Genomic DNA, 22,349 nt, shown 5'->3' on the forward strand with positions numbered 1-22,349 from the left:
CAAAAACCCTCAGGGGAGATCCCATCATGCTGTTAAAAGCATGTCTGTAATTAACACATGGTGATCTGAGAATGATGTGGAGGAGTCACGCTGTGTTTCTACCAGATGTTGGGACCAGAAGCTAAAAGGTGACACACCACACATCATTTTTCTCCCTTGCAATACGCACGACAACTACAATTGTCAGCTAAAGGCAGAAAGGAGCGAAATTCATTTGATGTCTGCTTTCTGTAATCTTCAGCCTAAACTTGCACTCTATCCAGATGAGGTTAGTTTGGTTATTAGCCTTGTGTCAGGTGCTGGATAAACAAGGGGTTGTCAACAAACAGGTTTTGTGATGCCAGGAAAAGGCTAATATAATCTACTCTCATTCACAATAATCCATTACACATGGGCTTTGGTTGCGTCTCTGCAGCATCCTGAGGGAAAAAACAATCATGCACACTGATATAGTTTCCAGATTTCCAACATCTTCCTGCCAAAACTTAAAGAGGAAGTCTTTATATCAAAGAGTGCGTGTCCACCTTTGGCAAAGAGCGTCTAGATCTATGCAAGGATCTCATGCACGCAATGGAAAAAGGAAATTATGGTTGAAATTCTGTAGCACAACATGTCAGGAAATGTGCGTCAGGTCAGGAAGATTTCAGCTGCCTGCCATCGCTGCTGATTGAGCGCAGTTTCATAGATTAGTGAGACAGTTATCTGCTTTGAGGCATTCACCAGATGACTGAGCTTCTTGTGAAGGCAGATAACAGCATATGATGATAATGACAATGTTTCCATTCCTTACACACTAGAAAAAAACATTTTTGTGTTAAACCCTTAATGTTGTAATCATGAATGCAATTGAGAAAACTATTGCTTATAAAAATTGTTAGCAAGACATTATTAGCAGCCATTTGGGAAAGACGTGTCATTATAGAACAAGTACTAAACACATGCATTATTATTAAAGTATTCCAGTAAGCCATGACGCTATGACAATTACCCAGCACACACTATTCATTCCTTCAATTATTTACACCTATACTTTTCCTGCTGTGACGTGCCAAGCATCTGCTGTGAAAAGGACTGTGTCACTCTATGTCAGCTCTGTCTACACTGAACTGTGGTTTGGTCTTTAGCCTGTTATAAGACTGAGCCATGCAAATCCTTAGGGAACACTCTGGAAGCTCAAAGGTCTAAGGTACGGATTAAAGATGCATTAACCATCACTTTTTAATGTCAAATTATACAAATCAGCCTGTAAATGAATTTGATAGAATTTGTAGAACTGCTGAGCCCACAATAGATTAGAATCTCAGGCTGCTGTGAACAAACAAACCTACTCTGGTTTGTTCCTTTGCTCAGAACCTACACATTCGATTTTATATGACCTGCCTGCTGTGAATTGACTTATAAATAATCTAGCAAATTAAAAATTGTTCTGTTTTGTCGAATAAGTTGAATAATAATCATTTTTCTAGTATATATTAGTTATCATTATACAAGTTATCATGTTTTATAGTATATGAACATGAAAACACAGAGCCTTATCTTACAATGCATGCAAACCAGCACCAACATGTCTGACACAGTTTTTCCCCACATTGTTTTAAATAGCAAAACAATGCTATTACATCTGAGCACCAGTGGACAGGTTGCTCTTAAAGTCAGGTGTGGTCAAGCACATTGTTTGTGCATCGCTACCTTGAGGCAGTGGAAAACAATTGTACCTTTGACCAACATGAATCTGGTGTTATGTCAGTGGCACATTAACAAGATGTTAATAATAGGTGTGCACACTCTGCCTCCTCCCATGTCTGGTGCGTGGGCAGATCTATGTCGACTTTTAAAATCTTAATACCTGGTATATCTGACATTATACCAGCAATGAACCAAGGTTCAAGCTCACCAGGCTTTTAAATGGACTTGGTGTTGATACTTTGACTGTTTTTTGCATGTTACACAAAAACACACCCCTTATTAAACAAGACAGGAACTCAGACAATTTTGAATCACGCATCTGAGATTTTTTTTTGGGCTATTAAATCAATAAAAGTGCATTTGGACACGCCCTAAATTCACTTGCCCCAATACCCTTCAGATTATGTGTTTAGATTTTTTTAATTGTGCTCTCTGTCCTCTAGTGGTCAACAACATCTCACTGCAGATTTAAAATCTTTAACTTTTTGTATGTCATCCACATGTTGCGTATTCATCCACATTTATGTTTGTGCAACATTCTTTACTTTTGATCTTATTTTTGATGCTGTGTTCATTGTTTAAATCTACGAGAAACTGAAGCTTCACTTCTTCATGTTTTTTCATTAATGTCCAGCCCCTCTGTTACCCTCAAAACATCAACAGTTTGAATAATGGATGGATAGATGTATTTTGTATACATATCACAGGGCCAACAGAGACAAACACTCATATTCACACCTACAGTCAAATTAGAGTCTTTATTTCACCTAATCTGCATTTCTTTGGAATCTTTGGAATGTAGAGGAAAGCCTTCACAGACATGATGGAGAACATGTAAGCTCCACAGAAAAACACTAGCTGAGGCAGAGGCACCCACTTCAACACTGTGCCGCCAGGACAAAAGACTGTTTGACTTGATTTTAAAAGTAACTTGAAATGTAACAAGAATGGCACTCAGAAGAGTGTGCACCTCCACCAAGGCCAAACAATCATACTCATGATTATCTAGTTCTGGTAGTAGAAATAGAAAAGAGAAAGAAAGTACCTAACCTAAATGGTTTATTTGTCATAAAATATAATTTTAGAAAGTGTAAAAAAGCTAGAGTTGATAATCCTAGAACAATGTGGCCTTCTTGTCAAAGCTACGCCTCCAAAACAAATTAATATGTACTGCTTCTGAACCAAGACAACTTTTCCATGTCTCGCTTGTTAACTTCTGACAATCATCTCTGCTTCTCTTGTCTTTCACTTGTGCAGTCAAGTGCAGTGAAAGCATGGTGCACTCAGGCATGCAGCTCTGTTAGACAGAAATGCTTTCATACCGAATTACATTTCTATTTATTGATGGTTATCAGGATGTGAGGAGGATCTCAAATAAGATAAAAGGTGTTTCAGAAACTATTTAAATAACACATTAAATGACACAACTTTTACCTTAATATTGGACATTTGTAAAAACAGCCCTGTTTTATCTAGTTTTATTGTATATTGTACAGTATTTCTATTTTAGATTCTGTTCCATAATAATTTTCCTTTGTGCTGCTGTGTCAATTTTTTATTTCCTCTATAGAGGATCAATAAAGGGACATCTTATCTTATCTTATCCACCATTCATTTGCTTGTGTCAGTACCAATATGTAATGTGTTCCTATCAGGCCCCATACCTCAGTCATTGCTTGATACTGAAGTATTGGACGTCTCATTGCTTGCTTTGAAAAACCGATGTGCGATGAATCCAGGGATATGTTGGATCAGAGAGAACCCAGCCATTGAGCCTTCATTTCTCTGGGATGGAAGGATGCATTTACTAGTTGCATTTGAAGGAGCCTCCGTTGTGGGACTCTTGAGTCATGCCAGTGTTGCAATCAGTATTCAAATGCAGCCTTCGAAGGATACAGCCCCAGAACTGACACACAGTTCTTATCTTAATTACCAATCTAATCTTTAATATCCATCAATACCAACATGTAATGGGTTCCGATCATGGCCCATTGATCCACCAAGTTTGGTTAAAATCTGTTTAGTGGTTCTTGCATCATCCTGTTAACAAAAAAGGCAACACACAAACAAACAGAGAAACACACATAAACCGAACTTCCTTGGTGGAGGTAACTGAGTTGATTGTAAACTCAGTCATGTCCTATAATTGACTTCACTGCATTGGAGGCAGAGCCTGTCGAGTTTTTTTGACAACTTTATTTATTATTATCAGGACATGAAGAGGATTTCAACAAATAAGATGCAGTGTTTGAATTACAAATAAAACCACACAACCTTATTTTGCACATTTCTATATGATATAGCTATTTTTATCGTACTTAGTATTTCTATATTTTTTTCTAGAGTCTGTTTCTATTCTTATTTTTATTTCTCACTACATTTCCCCCCTTGCACTGCTACTACCTTGTGCTGTGTCAATTTTAATTTCCTCTACGGAGGATCAATAAAGGTACATCTAATCCTATCTTATCTTATTCGATCCTCTTATCTTATCTTATCTAATCCTCTCCCATCTTATTTCATCTAATCCTATCTAATCCTATTTTATCTTATCTTATCTTATTTTATCTTATCTTATCTTATCTTATTTTATCTTATCTTACCAACCCTTCATCTGATTTGCATCGGTACCAACATGTGTCAGGTTCCTATCCCAGGCTCCATCCCTCCAGTTTTCTAGTCTGGTGGCGATCGGTGTGATAACTCTTGGATGATCCTGTTACAAATAAACCCACACACACACACAGACACGGGTGAAAACATCCGACACGGTGGAGGCAGTAGTAACAGTGACCGCTGAAGGAGACCCACTCACAGAGGGGCAGCCCCGGTCCTGTCCGATAATGGACGCCTCGGCTCGGGAGGGAGAGCCCGCTGTGTTTACGGTGCGCTGGCCCTTTAAGACAGCCCCGTGTTTCCATTGGCGCGCTGACGTCAGAGCGGTGGCCCCACAGTGGAGCTGACAGCGTCCTGCAGCAGGAGCGACGCTTCCACACCGAGAGGATCCACGGAGCCCACACGCTGTGGATTAACACGGAAACTTTCACGATGGCGCTCCACGGGAAAAAGTAGCCCGAGCAGCCGCAGCAGCAGCAGCAGCAGCCGCAGCAGCACGCACCCCGCCGCCGACGGACCCTCCGCCGCTCAGCTCCTCCCGGTACATGCACCGCTGAGAAAAAAAAATATGCTCCAGCCGAGCCGCATCTACCCCGGCTCCAGTCCCACGTTCACACCGCTGTGAGCAGCTTTTCCTGAGACACTCGCTCCTGCCTCTGCTCGGGGTTTTTTTTTTTTTTTTCTTGTTGTTTTGTTGTGTTTCGATTCTTGTTGTCTCTTCACCTACTAAGTCCGCCGCACGAGTCCCAGAGCCGCCGGCGAGAGAGAGCCATGGCAGGGAAGCTGACAGCAGCGCAGGGCACGGGAATACTGCTGGTGACAGCCAACGTTGGATCCCTGTTCGAGGATGTGAGTTTGTGCACTCAACACTGTGTCTGGTTGTCAGGTTATGAAAGTAACGTAAACAGTCTCAGCTGGTCACGACTGTGTGAGTGCGTGTGTGTGCGCGTGTGCAGTCTAACCTAAACACCTCCACTCTCACGCGTCGCACACATGGGCCCTCTCCCAACCATAAGACACATGGTGTGTCCGTGTTGTGTGTTGTGCACATGCACTGACCCACATTTCCTCTCATGGCTCCAGCCCTCCTGTGTTTGAATGACAGTGTAAAGATGCCGATCACAGTCATGTTGCCCCTTTAAATGCTTATTATCCAACCTGGAGCTGGAGGTAAACACAGATGCAGCAGCAGTTTCACCCCTGCAGAGCAACACCCACCCTTTCAGGCTGTGTGTGCATCCAGGCAGCTAAAACCTGAGCTGGGGGAAGAGTTTAAGGTTATTGATGGTTTGCTCACCTTGTGGTAATAAGCAAAAACAATGTGTTTGTTTACAGCTGTGATGAAATTCAGATTACAGTGTGATCGCTGTTTTTCTTTCATTCAGGTCAGGTCTTCCCTGCTGTATGTTTAAAAAAAAACAGGAGTATTTCCTAACAATGTAGAGTGCATACAACCACCAAGGATTCAAATCAAGCCGCACCAAATTGCACACACTCACAGATGTCTTCTAAAGCCCCTTTTCCACTGGTCAAAAAACCCCACAAAAACCTGCTAATATCTGGCTTTTGTCTGCAATGGGAATGGATTCAATCTGCAGTCATTCCTCAGTCAAATGAGCCTAGACACAGGTATTACTCGGCTCCGGCCGTCAGTGATGGAAAACGTGACTCCGAACACCTCAGCTTTCAGTGCGTTCGTGATGAAGAACATGACACATCGTGACAGGCAAACTCCTCTACTTGCACTTGTAAAGGAGTTAGTCGCCTTTGTTTAAGCAGGTTCACCCTGCATATTCCTGCTAATTTTGGTTTACGTATATCTGATTTTTTTCCCATTAAGATCTCTGCATTGTTTTTGAGACATTCACAAAAATGTGGAAAATCTCACAATGTAGGAGAAAGTGAGATTAATCTTCCTTGGCCCATACCCCAACCATACACCGTACACCAATCTTCATGAGAATCTGTTCTGTAGTTTTTTCTGTATTTTAAGTTGTGGTTGAGGTAACTAGAGTGCAAACGTCCACCAAAGCTGAACAGTCACCTTATGAATCCACGTTTAAGTTCACCAGGTACAGATTTTTATTTGGATCTGCACCAAATTGCTCATAAGCTGCTTTCAGACATACACGGAACTGGAAGATTCTCTGCAGTTTCTCCGGAGGGCGTGTATGCATGAACGCAGATGTCAGAGGGAGAGCCTCTGGACTTTCTGTAGACTTTCTCCGCCTATAAAGTCGATCCACAGTAAATCTTTCCTTGGGTCATCTCTCACCCTTTAACAAAATTTTATGATGAGTGGTTGACTAGGTTTTGCATAATCCTGCTAACAGACAGTGACAGACAATAATGATGGAGGTACCAACACTTGTACCAGTTGAGATTGTCGCTTAAATAACATCATCATGAGAACAGGCAGCATTCACATATTAACTCCAGATAAAACGGTTCACTTGCGCGGCTGAAGAAAGCAAACACATAATGCTCGGGTGTAAAAATAGGTGTGCCAAACCTCTCGAGGAGTTTCTGTGACGGCTGGTGCATGGTATCTGTGGCTGTTATCATGTACTGCCGATTGGCACCTAGCGGCACTAAATTATAGTGGAAAGTGCAACTGTTCCAATGAAATGATTCAGGCTCAAACACTTTGTGTCAGTTTCAGTGTTGTGTCAATAGAGAGTTCCCCCCTCTTCCTCCCTCCTCTCACCCGTGTGAAGTGCGGATCTAAACATGAGGGAGGCAGTCTCCCATGCTGGAGTAAGCCTATAAATAGCCTCCTTCTTACAAGCGCCACACTATGGGTGTTCTGTGGAGCTTTTTTTCTTTCCTCCACCAGACTTCTACCAGCCTGAGCCAAAATGCACACAAGAGCATGTTTCCATCCCTGAGTGGGTGTGTTGGTCATATTTGACGCTATCTTTAGTCGGCAGAGTGTCGTCAGCCCTTGTGATACATGCATGAGATGAATGAAGTCTTTTTGTACTGCTGTTAATGCAGATTCCACAATTAGGTCTGCTGTCCATGAGACGATCGTGTTTTGGCAGCGCATGGCTTGACCCAGATCCTGTAAAACACAACACGATACGCAGCAGGAGCTCAAATGTTGGAGGTATATTTCCACATCACCTCATCGTTTCATTCTGAGAAGGAAAATTGAACTTTCCTTCCTCCAACTCAAATGACATGGCTGCACACTTTTGAATGCCCAAATAGCATATTCATTAGTTTACAAATGAAAACTTGAATTTGTGAATAGTAAAACACGCCTGAGGTCAATTCACTATAAAGTGCTTTGCTGTTACACCTTTACTTGATCTGTGGATACATTCCGTCTCTGTCAGTAGCTTGTACGATAAAGCGGCATTTCATGCGTCGGCTGCTTCACCTCCTCTTATATTATTGGAAGAAAGTAACTGTAGGACTCTGATATATAGTATTTGACATTGGTGTTAAATTTCATTGTTTAAAAAAAAAACAAAAAACAAATTCTCATCGCTTAAGTCTTAATTTTATTCATTGTGATCTTTTAAAGCTTTTAAAAAGTCTTACATTTGTATTATCTTGTTGAAACCTGCTGAAGCCCCCGTTAGTATAAATGCTGCCATATAACTGACACCACTAAATCAGCTTTATCGTTGACACTGATGCTCTGCAGTTTAGCATTGACCGTTACCGTAATTAACAACTGCCGCAGCACAGCATGCTGTTGAGCTAAGTTAAGCAGCTTTCAGACCTGCACCAAACTCTGGAGAACCTCTGGACATTCTCTGGAGGGGCTGGATGTGTAAACACAAACGTCTGAGCGCGAGCCTCTGGACTTTCTGCAGAGATTCTCCATTCGACCCCTTCGTAAAGAGTCCACAGAAAGTCAGAAGGGAGCAGATGTGAAAACACAGCAGGAGATCCTCTGCAGGATTCACCGCAGCGGGGGTGTTGATGACATTTCAACACACGAAAGAAGCAAAAATGAAAAAACAAAACAAACCCCGCCCAACATGAAAACAAATTTCTCAGGAGGAAATAGCTGAGCTACACGTGTAAGAGACGGACAAAGATGTCCAGAGAGTTTGTGATGATAACGGTGATAAGGCCAGATGCTGGTTTTGAAGTACTCCAAACAAAAACACACAATCTCCGCAGCAGAATTTATACGTAGAGTCTGCACCTGATGCTCCACCCCTCACCTGAACCCACTGAACATTTCAGTGTTGAACACGTCTGAGTGGAGAATCTCCTGCTGCGTTGTTTATGTACGAAAGGCAAACTCCAGAGAAAGTCTGGACCCAATTCTGTGGACATTGCCTGAAAACAGCTTCACATGATCTCACTTCCTGTATTAGAACATGAGATGTGTCCAGCATGTAGAAACTGCTGAAATTCCATACAGGAGATGCATTATACTGGGTAATTCCCTGTCAGTTCATCACACTTTTGAGCCGCACTTTTACAGATATTCATGACATTTTAATGCTGATTTTGTCACATGAGGAATCAATGTAATGTGTCTCGGATTTAATGAAGGGAGATATGGTTTCATTTCTTTTCATAGCACTTTCCCAGCTCTATATTTATCTTAACAAGTACAAAAAATAACAGCATTATGAGCGATTATAGCAGTTAAAGTTGAATTGCAAAACTAACCTATATATTAAAATTGGTAAAATATTTTCCCAAGTTAAATTATAATGTCATCAAGATTTCCAGAAAGTGAGTTTGTTGGTTTGTGAGTCATTGTTGAGATGTCATTACTAGCATCTCATCAATCTTTATTTAAAGAATCCTTGCTGTTAAAGTGATGATCTCTATGTGTAAAGCGATGAAATAGATAACTGTTCTCAGTAGCTAAAGTTGCAACAGTTTGAATCATTCTGCCCGACACTATTTTTGTTATATAAACATTAACGTAGTGTTGTGCTGTCTTACCTTTTAATATCCACATGTTCCTTTATTATTTTAAACACTAAACCTATCTGGTTTTCTTTCCAGCTGTAACTAATTCATATTGGAAGAAACAGCAGTTTGTGTGATGCACTCATGTGGCCTGTACACCTACACAGGTATTCTGTCTCTGTCAGCTTCGTTTTGTCATTTAGGACATTTGAATTTTCTCATGTCTCCACTTGTCAAGTTCTTGTTTAAAGCACAAGATTAACAATCCTCCTCAAGCTCAAGGCTTTTTCCATTGTTGGGGCTCTGAGCCATCCTCACTGAATCTAATTATGACGGCAAACAATAGTTCCTCCTGTGTTTAAAGCGACCTTCCAGAGTTAAGATTAGTTATTTGCTTTTGTTTATGAGTCTGACGCACACCCCCACCTCACCACCCCACCCTCCAGCTGTCAGCTAGATTGTGTATTTGCTTCTTTACTGTTGCAATAAGCAAAGTTTTTAGGGCTAACCTGATTAAACAGCAGCAAGCGGCCACTCAGATATAATAATATTAAAAACTTTATTTGTATAGCACTTATCTAAACAAGGTTACAAAGTGCTTTACAAAATCCATGGCTTAAAATGGATGAATAGAAATAAAAGGTTCACTTCAAGTTTAAGCGGCAAATTGTAATGTATTAAGGTCAAGACCTTATAATTTCTAGAGAAACCCAAAGGTTTCCACAATGAGCAGCTCTGTGTTGACTGTGGGACAGTCTCATACATGTGAATCACACACTATGATAGAAACAGGTCTTTTCTGGTTCTAATGTGGTTGTTTCTATTCATTTGTGTCCTCATGTTGGATGATGAGCCTGCTATAAGAGACATTATACAGTATCTCCACTCTCCAGGATTTGTTAGACAATCTGTTCCCAACCTGACATTGTATAGTCACCTATGGGTCCTGATCCATATTAAGGGAAGGGATTGATAAGATTCAAACTCCCTTAACTGATCAATGTTCTGTGCTGAAAAAAGTGTGCCTACACAGAGTCTGAACATACAGTGCAGAAACAGAGGTGGAAAATGGTATGTGAGTCAAGTGCACCACAGCTCCATTGTTCTTATCTGCAGCGTTTCTCAAAGGTAGAGAATTTATTTGTGGTTTCATTTTGCTGGTGGGTGGTGCGGTGTGTGAGAGACTGATGTGGAAGCAGAGAGGAGAGAATGTGGCTACAATTTACAGATATCCACTAAATGTCTCACTTGCAGATTTATCAGTAGACGATACAATTTACCGTTGTCCCATAAATGCCTCACATGCAGGCTAACCTTGCAATGTTGCTACTTACACGCCTCTAGTACTCATTTAGTTACTGTGGTTTACAACTCGAACAAGTATGTGGCACAAAAACTGGTTTGAAAAGATAATTTCAGGTCAATCAATGGGATTTTATCTACCCAGATAGGCCTTCTCCTATATAACTCTCCTCCCCCCTTAATATAACACACAGGATATTTACCCTCAGTACCCGATGTGTGGCTCTGATGGGAAGCAGTAGCGCTGGTATGGAGTGTGTCATACATATGCATATAGTACCTGGAATTGAAGAGGCAGCGGATGATGACTCGGGCCGACAATCCCAGTTGACGGGCTGGAAACTCCTGTGCATGTTCACGTCAGACATGTTGAGAGAGTGTTGTCCTTTCAGTACTGGCTTGTTTTAACAGATGGACAGTGTGCCTGCTGGTTTCATGTGTCACTGATAACCTCAATGTGATGCCACAGGCACAGGTTTTGTTTTGAGTCAAAGGATGATGGTTTACCTATTCATGTAGTCTACTGTACCAGTTACAGCAGGCTACGCCTAGTTTTTATGTACATTGCAGTCAAACCTATGCAAATATATCCATCATGCTTCACTTAAGTTGCAGGGACCTGAACTAAGTAGATTCAACATCACCACCATCTTGAACCTCTACCATCTGTCAGTTCTGCCTTCGGTCGCTCGCAGTTTAAACCCACATAAAAATCAACACAAAACCTTTCCACTTTGGCTCGGTTCAGAGAAAACAAACTGTTAGGTGTGACAGGAGTGCCCTTGTCTGTTATGTGATCTTTGGCAAGAACTGGACCTGAGTCATTGACAGTAATTGAGCGATCATTACCAGAGAACTTGGTCTTAAGCCAAATGATTATAATCAAACAAAAAGATGCCAACTATCCAGCTCACTTTTATAGTTAGGGATGTGAGCTAATGTGTTGCTCTGCTTTCTCTCCCCTGTCCATGTTACCCTGACGATGGTTCCTGTGGTCTCCTGGGATGCAGTAAACACTGGTCACTTGTTGTGGTTTTCATTTGATTACAACCACTCAGTTTATGATTACTTACACATCTTGTCTGCCAAGTTTTCTGGGTTTTATTAAAACACCAACATTTGGGACAGGAAATAGGACAACACTAAAGAACATGTTGAGCTTGACTTCACATAAAACTACTTAAACAAAAATATCCAAAGAATAGGAAAGAGATGGTGGTGTGTGTCTCCCACTCCAAATGTCCAGAGTTCAATCCGTATATTTACAAAGTCCGGTTCAGTCCCCCTCACTAGCCCAACACAGTTAAGTTCAATCCAGTTTAAACAATGAAAAACAGATACAAAATAGTCAAGTTGGTCAGTTGGTCGGGCATACTACATAGCAAATAAACCATTGACCAGATGATTTCCTCTTGGCTGATGAGGCGTCGATCCTCCGTTCTGTCCTGAGTATTGCAAACCTAAACCCTGCACGTCTGGTCTTTGATTTTGGTTTTGGTTCGAGAATCATAAACAGCCCAATTCCAACAAACCTGAAAATGCTGGGCATGCATGTGCAGGTGTACACAGGAATTGCTCGAATAAAAGCCCGTCTTCTATGGATTTAAGTTTTTGCAGAACTTTTCCTGTCAGCCCCCTTGTAAAATGTCAGAGTGAGATAATACAGCAGGAACATTTCCAGAAGATTCCCAGTAAGCTTGTGGTGGACGTGTTGTTGACACTCGAGGGACACAAGTTGGATGAGAAAGAGGTGCCAGACACAGACGAAGATGTCATCTTGAAAATACGACAGAGATTATCTAGCTCTCGATGATTACGGCCAATGCTGGTGTCGATGTGCTGTAAACAGAAATATGTGATTTTTGTGCAGCTGTATTTATACTCTTGAATGCTTTACCTAGGTGTCACCTTTGGCCTAAATTTTCTTCAGGTGTGAAAGAAAAACACTTTGGACCCAATTTCCAGCACTTTTTCGGTTATTTTTGCATCATTTCCCTCTCTCCCTGTGTTTCTCCCTCTCCAGTCCACAGACTTCTCATTAGCTCCGGCTGTCGCAGCCCGTACCCCACTGAGTGGGCATATTTACAACTCTAAAGATAGAACGGAGCAGGAAAAAATAGGAGTGTTTCCTCAAACCTGGAAGCTGTGCACACACTGCTTCCAGGTATTTTGTCATCATTGATTATCATGCAACATGTGTTCGTGTGGTGGTAAAATGTTTAAGAGGTCTTTGTCGTTACCATACTTTCCCTGCTGTTACTGCAGGCAGCATAGACCCTGGAAACTATATTTAGCATTTAGTCACATGGTGGATCGTAGTGAAAACCCAACTGAATAATGTAAGTTGACAGTAGTAGTGCAAATGTGTGATCTAACAACTGATGCTGTGTTGATAAGAGGCTGAAACAGGAAGCACACAATGTGAGCTTGGTTTAATTCTTAATGCCACATCCTTACCGTGTGTCCACCTCCTTGTGTTTTAGCTCAGGTTTTATGGGGAGTTTTAGCAGCAGAGGCTGCGACCAAATACTCCATCTGACAGCTTGATTTTGTGTTTCTTCCTCTGCCAAAGTCTGTCCCAGTGCGTTGCTGCAGGAGTGGAAAAGTTTATGAAAGAAAGATCAGATGATGCTATTTTGGTGCTCTCCCCGCTCTGCCCTCCTCCATCCTGTCATAACACGGAATTGGAAATTCAAAAGGAAAAGATGTTGGAAAGAGCTGGAAGTTGACTCGTACAACATTCAGCATGTAGCCTCCTACAGAGGCAATTATACACCCGGTTAACATGTAATATCCATGTAATCAACTAACAGTATCTGGTGGTATTTGCAGTGTCCTAAAATCGTTATCAATATATATTTTGTACATTCCGACATGGATTCTCATTCGGTTGTTAAATTCAATGCAGAATTCTCGCTGTAAACCTTGTGTTTGTTGTGGATTGGCAATGTGTGTAACCAATAATTAAAGAACATATCTAGGCATATTTCAGGTGGCTTGACATGTGTAATAATATCCTTTTAATGATGAATGAGGAAATCTTTAAGGAAAGCCCTGTAGCTGTAGTCTCTACTCTGCATAGTCTGGCCTCCGACAAACATTGTCGCCTGTCGCCAGGGGTGAAAGTTGAGGGCCCTCCAGGATAATATTTTTTCCTGTTTTGCAAGGTGAGTGTTGTCGTCTGCATCACTCAAAGATCTGGGTTTTGTTTACGCAGCCACTGGCTGTCAGGGCGGAATGTGTGGCTGACTTACCCACTTGTTACAGTTACAGTGCAACGAGGTCGCTTCCACAAATAATCATACAATAATAAGTTAATGTGAGGCTATCATAGCACATTAGCTTCTCCAGTTTTATATAAAATGTTTTTTTTGTCCGCCCCATTAATGTAATGAAGATAAACATCGTGGTATTTTTGTCAACTGTCTCAGATTGCATTAGTTAGGTAAACCAAAAAGACATGCAACAGAGCGTGCCTCTTCTAATTAAACTGTTCCGCTCATCAGTTACTTCTTATCAAATGAAGAGATGTACAATCCTGAGAACAGGATGCCAGGTCCAGAGCGGAGAAACCAGGAGGAAATTAAAAGTAGAGCACGACCGATTTATCAGTTGGCAGTTACAAATTAGCAGATATGAGCCTTTCACAGACATATCAGTATTGGAGTTTAGGTTTGCCAATATGAAAACTTCTATATTATAGAATTAACAATGCTTAAAAGATGTGAATATAGTTTTTTTTCTTAATTCATGTGCTATACATTTAGTTGCATTTGTGTTGTCTTTTTATTTATAGCAGTTTATCATAAGGTTTATGGTTACATTTTTAAATATCAAGCTTCAGTTCTGTTTTTTTGTCATAAATGTTTGATAATTATATCATAGGAATCACTGCCATTTTTCAAGTGTAATGTTAATATGTAGTATATATTGGTTGATATTTTGGTATTGGAAATTGTGTACTCCCTTATATCAGTATTGAGATTCGTATCCAAAAATTTAAATATGATGCCTCATAAACAAATCACAGTACTGAGGTTGCCTATAGTTTTCTGTCTGTGATCCAGTATGCATGAAGGTACGTCACATTATCAAAAGAACATCATTATGTCAAAATTAGAGCAGATACACTCTGTATACTCAGGAACGTCACTGTATCCTTGAATTACAATTAGTGCATTCAGCATCTATGAGGGGCCATTATTTTTGGGGGGGGTTACACAGCATCTCGCCCGAGGAAACTTGGGCATGGGATTTGAGCCGCTGACCTGGTTGGAGGACAACTGCTTTACTCCCCTCAGCCACAGCTGCCCATCTCAGGAGAAGAGTGGAGAAGAGTGTGTTCAGGCCCAAAACCAGTAGAGGTGTAGAGATGATCACGTTGCTGTTGTGGAGAATAGTCTGTCGCTCCAGCTGGTCTGAACTGTTGAGCTTATCAGGCAAACTAAGCAGTCACTCACTGATCTAGACAGGGAAGTTTCTTCTCGTGGGGGGTCCGTCAGGGGAAATGACACATTCACCAACATATACTGAATCCACAGGCAGATGTACAATTCAACACTCTGGAGTATATGATAGCAGGGACTTTACAGTGGGTCGACCTGGCGCTGTTGCACCCAGGTAAGGAAGTGGGATAATTCACAATGTTATACCTTCATCATTTGTAATAGATTTGTTTATTTCAATTATTTATATAGAATAAATACTTTTCTCATTCACAAGGTTCATTTTACATTGAATGTTTCCAGTGGATTAATCAACACAGAATTGTCCCAGCAGAATAAGATCCCAACTATATCATCAACCGTAGAGCCAATCTGCCATGTAACTTCTCAGACTAACATTTCCATGTATTGGTTGCAAATTAATTGAATGTCCTCCCTTCATATAGCACATCCACATTCAAATGAATTACCAGCCTTGAAAGCACGTAATGGACTCTTCCTAGCTTTTATAAGATGGAATGGTCCTGGTTGAAATAAAAGTATATCTATGGATGAAAAGCAACTTCAAATAATTTTGCTTTCAGGTATAAAAACATTCCTTGTGTTCTTACATGAATGAATAAAGCCAGGAATATTTTCCTGGTACTAAACTCAGCAGGGGTACCACTCATATAAATGGCAAGTTGATCCTTATTTATTGTTCCATCACTGGCCACAGAGATAAACTGGAAATTACTTGCGGTGTCCTTCAATGTTTTTTCAGTATCTTGTGTCACATCAGTAATTCACAATCCAACAATTTTAGATTTAGCAGCTCCGCAGCAGTAACAAGGCTCCTTCACAAACTGTCCACTAAACAATGTTTTAGCCTCTCAGGTATTAGCTCACTTGCCACAAAACTTGCCAGTATGACTTTGTGTCTGTCAGAATGTGGTCAGATGGAAGTTGCTTGTTGGACACCAAACTCTGCCAGAGACTTTATCTAAGAGCATTTGCTGTAATGATGTTGGAGACTGGACTTTTTTAGATTGGAATTAGGACTGAATGTTCTATTTACAACTGTGAAAAGCAAACTCACTGACGACAACACAATTTAACTTTGCCTCAATTAAGCATTTTGTGTTCATGGAAACTCATTTGATTTTCATTACATTAGTGTCCATATAAAGGAAACAGGGCAACATTTAATGGAAAAGAGCTTTATTTACATTTCAAACTGTTGAGACAGTCAATTGAGACATAGGTACAAGGTTCGATAAGAGTGGGTGTGCCGACAGACACGTCCACACCCAACTCGCTGATTAGGTCAAGGACTCATTTATAAGTTCCCTGAAGAGAAAACAGTGGGGGCTCAATAGGGTTGTACACTGAAATATACCAGGCAAATCAGGCACCAGTTTTGGTGCCTGATTTTGGTGCCTGAGTTATGTACTGAAATAGTTTCCCTGCTTCCCTTGACAAAAAAAGCAATTCTTATCTTTGCCTGCCGTTGTTTTTTAAAGAGGAAATAGTAATAATAATAGTAATAATAGTTTTGATCCTTTTAAGGGACAGGTTGTTTTAGAAGTATCAATTTAGCAGCAGTTTCCAAAAAAACCCAAACGATACGCAACCCCAGGGTTCTGGCCCTGAAAGTTCACAAAAGTCACAAGCAAAAGATTTTTTTAAAGCTCCAGTGTGTAAGATTTAGGTGAAAGGGAACTATTCTCAAAAAATCAATGTAGAATAATCCTCATGATGTTTTCACTAGTTCATTCCATCTAAATTGTATGAATTGTAGTTTTCTTTACCCCAGAAAAGACCCTTTATATTTAAATACTTTATATTTACATCAAGGGGGTCCTCTCTATGGAGGTCGCCATGTTTTTTACATTAGTCCAGACTGGACAAACTAAACACCTTTTGAGTTTTTATGACAATTAATCTCTTTCTCAATCTCTAATGTATTGATGTTTTCTCTTCACCATACATGATAGTAAACTGACTGTCGTTTTGGTTCTGAACTCGCAGTTGGACTAAACAAAGTGTATTAGCTCCGGGTGTGGGGCTTTATTATTATTCTTTGACTGTTTTTAATGAATCAATAAATGTATCGATCAGTCAACAGTAATCTGCAGACTAATCAATAATGAAAATAATTGTGACATGCATAGAGGAGTTACCTGAAGGGAGTTTCCATGCGTCTGTCTCCAGCCAGAAAGCACACCTCCATGTCCAGACTTGCCCGGCTGCTCAGTCATTCATGCTTTGGGTTTTAGGTATTAGGTGTGAGGTGTGTTGAGACGAGAAAGTAAGAAACAGAGAGGAATTAGCTGGTTCTTATTGTATGCCTTTTAGAGGCCATATACAAGATATTATAATGTCCTTCTGCTGTAACATAGTTTCATCACACTGTCCTCAGCGTGCATTACAAGATTAACATCATGGTTTCAGTTCACCTAAATCATAACGATAACACTACACTGCTGTTGTATCTGTCTTAACAGACAGACAGACAGACAGACATTGCTTTTTAAATCTGTTGACGTTTGGAGATGATATCTACTGCTGCCCCATTAAAGATGCTCTGAATTTCAGTTTCAAAGTCAGATAACTTAAAATCTTTAAACTATTTGCTAACTAAGAAAATGTGTTTTTCATTTTGGTATTTGTTTGTATTGACCTTGTAAAACTTTTTACCTCCACCAAGAAGGTTACATTTTCACCTCAGTCCATTGGGCGGTTGGTTTGTTTGTGTTTCAGGTTTGCACAAAAACTACTAAACATATTTCCACAATACTTGGTGGAAGAATGAGACTTGGGGCAAAGAACAAACCACTACATTATGGCATGTATCCAGACAAAGGTGTGAATGCAGGAAACCTTCTTCACTTTATTTCACATTGCAAAGATTCTGCATTGCAGGGTCATATTTGGACTTTTTTAAAATTTTATTTAGTGCAATTTGATTGAACTGTTGTTTTTTTCTTTTTACAATCCAAAAACATGATATCACATGAAATCAGCACAGTATGACTTGAGTGGAACCTCTTGTTGAACTTTCATTTCATTTGATATAGGTACTTTGCATGGAGGCTCTCTGGTCGAGGATGTTTATGTGGGCTTTGTTACGACTAGGACGTTAGGTACTTGGTAAGAACAAAACCAGAGCTTGTTTTTTTTCTCTCAAGAACACCTTTATAGTTGACTTGAGTATAATCTTGAAGTTCAGGTTGTTGTATTGTTTGCAGAAGGAGGTGAATGTTATTTATCTTTTTAACAGTGGGTCATGAAGGTGTAGGTATTTATACCTTGCAATCTCTGCCGAGTTTATGTGCACTATTTAAGCGTGTGTCAGTGCTGTTTATCAAAGGGATTTGGCTCATGTTCTTTTTGTAAACCCAAAGTGTGTGTATGTTTTTGAAGAGCGCGCTTAGCAACAGCCGTCCACTTACGTTTTCATCTATGATCCACACTCATCATTACAACACATTACATGCAAGTGAAAACGTCAGTTTTAAACTTGATGTGTTTGTCGTAGTCACACGCTCACATGAGCACATGCCTGTGGTTTTCTCTGTGCCGTTGCATTTTCTCTCAGTCTGCTGGCAAAAGATACAAATCGAATGATTGCAGAAGTGCTCATAGTTCTTTTATGTCCACCGAAGACAAACTTCTCAAATAAAAGAGCCGCGGCTTGCAGCCTGTCCGTGCTGTCACAGGAGCAGGACATCAACACAGTCTGTCCTCCCTGCTCTGTTCCCCACCGCACACCCAGGCACTTCATATCAAAGGCAGCTGCAGGGTTTTTTGTTTTTTAAAGAGGGATGCATAAAACTGTGTGTTGGTCACAGATATCACATGTCTTTACTGAAGGGGTTAGCTTTTTATAGAATTTTACTGACTCTTCATCATATCATTACTGGCTCAGCAGTGCCTCGCTTTTAATTCAGTTTTATTTAATTCCAAATTTATATTATCGCGTTAAACAGAGGTTTGTTGAGAAATATATTCATTGTAGTGTTGTTTCTCAGTGGATCTGTAGATGTGCTGTACTGACCTTGGTTGTTTTTAATTAAACCAACGCCCAAAATCATGCCTTGTCTTGTCCAAATGATTTTAGTGGTCACCTTTTGTTTGACAATAACATTTGATTGTCTTATTATCGGCCACTGCTGTGTAAACTGTCTGAGGGCAATACAATCAAATCAGAGAGGAGCAGGGAATAACTGCTTGTTGTGCCAACACCAGTGATGAGTAAACTGTGAATCTGTGTTCATCATAGTTGGACCGTTCACTTGTGTTCACTTCTCTGTTTCCAAGTGACTGTACAATAGGATCAGCTGTCAACACTTTGACCTGAGTTTTACAGGACTGCAGTTTTACAGGCTTTGAAATGAGGTTGGATCAAGAACATAGGGAGAGTCTGCACAGATATTGTTTATCTGTGCAGACTTAAACACGTCCACTCTACAAGTTTAGCAGATAAAGGCGTATCATACACTGCAGGATAATATAAAGATAGTTGCTCCAGAGGCAGTGATGCACCACCTCATGTGACCTCATAGGGAAGCAGAGTTAATCAAAAAGGACAGGGACTTTACCACTTGTTCTAATGTTAATTAACAAAACAGAGGGATAAACGTCTGGACGATAAAATGGTCAGGGACACCGTCAGTACAGTACTGGGGATGGTGACATTTCTGTTGTCTGACTTTTAGCTCAAGGAGGATGTGTACTTCTTGATTGAAGTTCAAAACCTTGGGTAGTGAGTTCATTCTCTTTCTTAAAACATTGAATGACAAAATCGATACCACTCTGCACCTCTAACTAAAAATCAAGCGAGAGTCAGAAGAAGCATGAATAAGTTTAAAATCCTGCCCATTGGCTAACAATAAAACGAAAGCAGTTGATTGCTCATACCTCTGGTCTAGTATAAAACAAATGAGATAGAATTTATTTAGAATTCAAATTTCAGGTATCAGCTAAAATGTAAACAATAACAGTGTAAAGAAATTATTGATTATTATTGATAGCACTAACAATTCATATAATAATGAATTACTAATAAGTATTGTTGTTAATAATAATTCATAATAGTTGTACAAGTGACTAGAAAGTTTTAGACCAGCTTTTACACACTTGTTTCCACTCTTTATACTAAGCTTAGTTAACACACTGCTGATTCAAGCTTATATTCAGTATAAAGGCATGAGAGTGACATCAATCATCTAACTTTCTCTCTATCTCTGTGTGTGTGTGTGTGTGTGTGTGATGTTTGCGTGTGTGATGTTTGCAGTATATTGAACCTGAGGCGTAACAATGTCAGTGAGTAAACATGAGGAAAAGCTGCTTGTTTTGCAGCAGTAAACTTTGCTGTTAGACATTCATTCATTGTGTAGAAGCCACAGACAGACCACATCCAATCCATCACCTTAGCTTTAGAAATGCCACATGTGGAAATTGCTCCTAAAACCCAACTGGTATTTTGAATCAACTCAAACACATTTGCATCCTTAGAGTCCTCTAGCTGCCACTCGTACTTTAATTATATGGCTGCGCTTGGATTTACACAGCTTACAAGAAAGTGCTCACGTCTCTAAAGGTCATGTCATGTTGTTCTACAGCTTACACTTTGGACACTTCGTTAAGTCAGCTTTAATAGCAAGCGTTTGGCTGCAGGCTTTCATCAAATACTCTCCTTATGTCTAGATTCTTTGTATATATTGTGTTGCGATGCTGGTTTCTGAATCCTGAGAAAAATGACTCTCCAGCTGGGTTGCACTCCTCCTCTCCTCTCACTCCCTTTATCCCCTGCAGAGACCTCTACACTCACCAGTTCCCTTTATCTGTTTCCCATACACTCCACACAGTCCCAGCAGGACGGGTGTTTATTTAACCCTAAGCTTTTGATGGAGTGTGCTCATTGTCACAGCTCAACATACAGTAGGTGGCTGAATATTTCCCAGTTAAGGCCATTGTTTTTTTTCCACCGTAGCCCCTTCTTGAGAAAGTCCTAGCTCGTCTGGCCAAGTCATTAAAAAGAGCCTGGTGGTGACTGTGTTTTTCCTCCAGTCCTCTTTTGGTTCTCCCCCACTGGAGTCAAAGTGTGGGTCAGAGCACCTGGATGGCATTACGGCATGTTCATGCGTCTATAAATAACACGTGTGATTTAGTCATGAACATACGTTGTTGGAGAGTTAAAAAGTGCGCTCACGCCTGTATCAGAAGTGTAGCTTCCATCACTCAGAGCTGCGCCTGGTTTCTCTCAGCAACTTGACGAGCCATAATGGAAAACTCCCAATGAACATGAGGATTTGACTGCCTGACACCCGCTGGTCCGCAGTTAAGACCGGCCAAGACGTACGCTGATAGAGCAATACATCATACACACACTCATCGCTGGGTATCCATCACTACTGAAATAGCTTGATAGATCCTGTTATATGTCACATGGCACTCCAAAGAATTTCAGCTTTGCATTCATCATAGTTGAGAGAAACGCATTGTGTGGAATACTGACTTTAGACGTGTACTGTACATGTGCAGTACATGGAAATATTTGTGTTGCGGATGTTGCTGTTGAGCTGTCGGACTGCATCCAGAACACACATGTTGTTTTCTCCCCTCGGAAGCAAATAGAGGGAGTTTTAAGTGTGTGTGTTTCGGGGAGGGGGGGCATTCAGTGTCATTCCTCGATAAACTGCTGTGGTATTGGTAATTTGTTATGTGCTTTAAAGATATTGAACATCTGCCATAACTTATATATAAACATATACATAGTGGTAGATATGACTATTCACTTTTCACCAATTCATTTTAAATCTTGTGTTGATCTTGTATTAAAAACTTCCAACTTTATAACCATTCATTAATATGTAAGCTGCTGACTAATAGATCATTTATAGCCCTTGTATTAATACATAGTATTATAGACTAATAGACCTTTCACAGCTGACAGTTGGACTTGTCATAATATTAATTACACTGGTGTCACTATTAACATGAATAATACTCTGTAATATTCCGATCTTCAAGTCTTCCAGTAAATCATATTCATTCTGGGATCATGAACTGTACCAGGATCCTGAAAGCAGCTAAATGGAATCCAGCCATTTTTATCTCTATTAGTTATAATTGCTTTTCCTACTGTACCATTTAAACTGTAATTTGTGCCGATGGGAGTACATTTCTTTGGATTAAAGGTAATGGAGAACACGATTTAAATTTCAGAATGAATGAAGTGAGCGAAAAATATGGAAAAATTTAAAATATGTATATACAGGGAGAGAATATTGTTGTTGATCACAGTTCTAAGCTAAAAAGCAGAATCATCTGCAGCTCTTTTGTTGACTGCGCTCATGTTCCTGTCTGGGCTGTGAACAGCTGGGTGGGGGGTTGACTGCTCCCCACTGATTTACCCTTTGTTTC

The 22,349-nt window shown here is 40.3% G+C and overlaps 1 protein-coding gene across 2 annotated transcripts in view; it reads left to right on the forward strand.

Annotated features, from left to right (window-relative positions):
* The first annotated feature begins 4,636 nt into the window (after window positions 1-4,636).
* Window positions 4,637-22,349, forward strand: part of LOC109629471 (inositol polyphosphate-5-phosphatase A) — a 145,347-nt gene continuing 127,634 nt past the window's right edge. For both annotated transcript variants that reach the window (XM_020087207.2, XM_020087200.2), the window contains exon 1: window positions 4,637-5,151. In XM_020087207.2, the coding sequence (XP_019942766.1) occupies window positions 5,074-5,151 (78 nt within the window). In that variant the 5' untranslated portion in view covers window positions 4,637-5,073. The remainder of the gene's footprint in view (window positions 5,152-22,349) is intronic.

Source organism: Paralichthys olivaceus, chromosome 14 (genome assembly GCF_024713975.1).
Source record: "Paralichthys olivaceus isolate ysfri-2021 chromosome 14, ASM2471397v2, whole genome shotgun sequence".
Lineage (NCBI taxonomy): Eukaryota > Metazoa > Chordata > Actinopteri > Pleuronectiformes > Paralichthyidae > Paralichthys > Paralichthys olivaceus.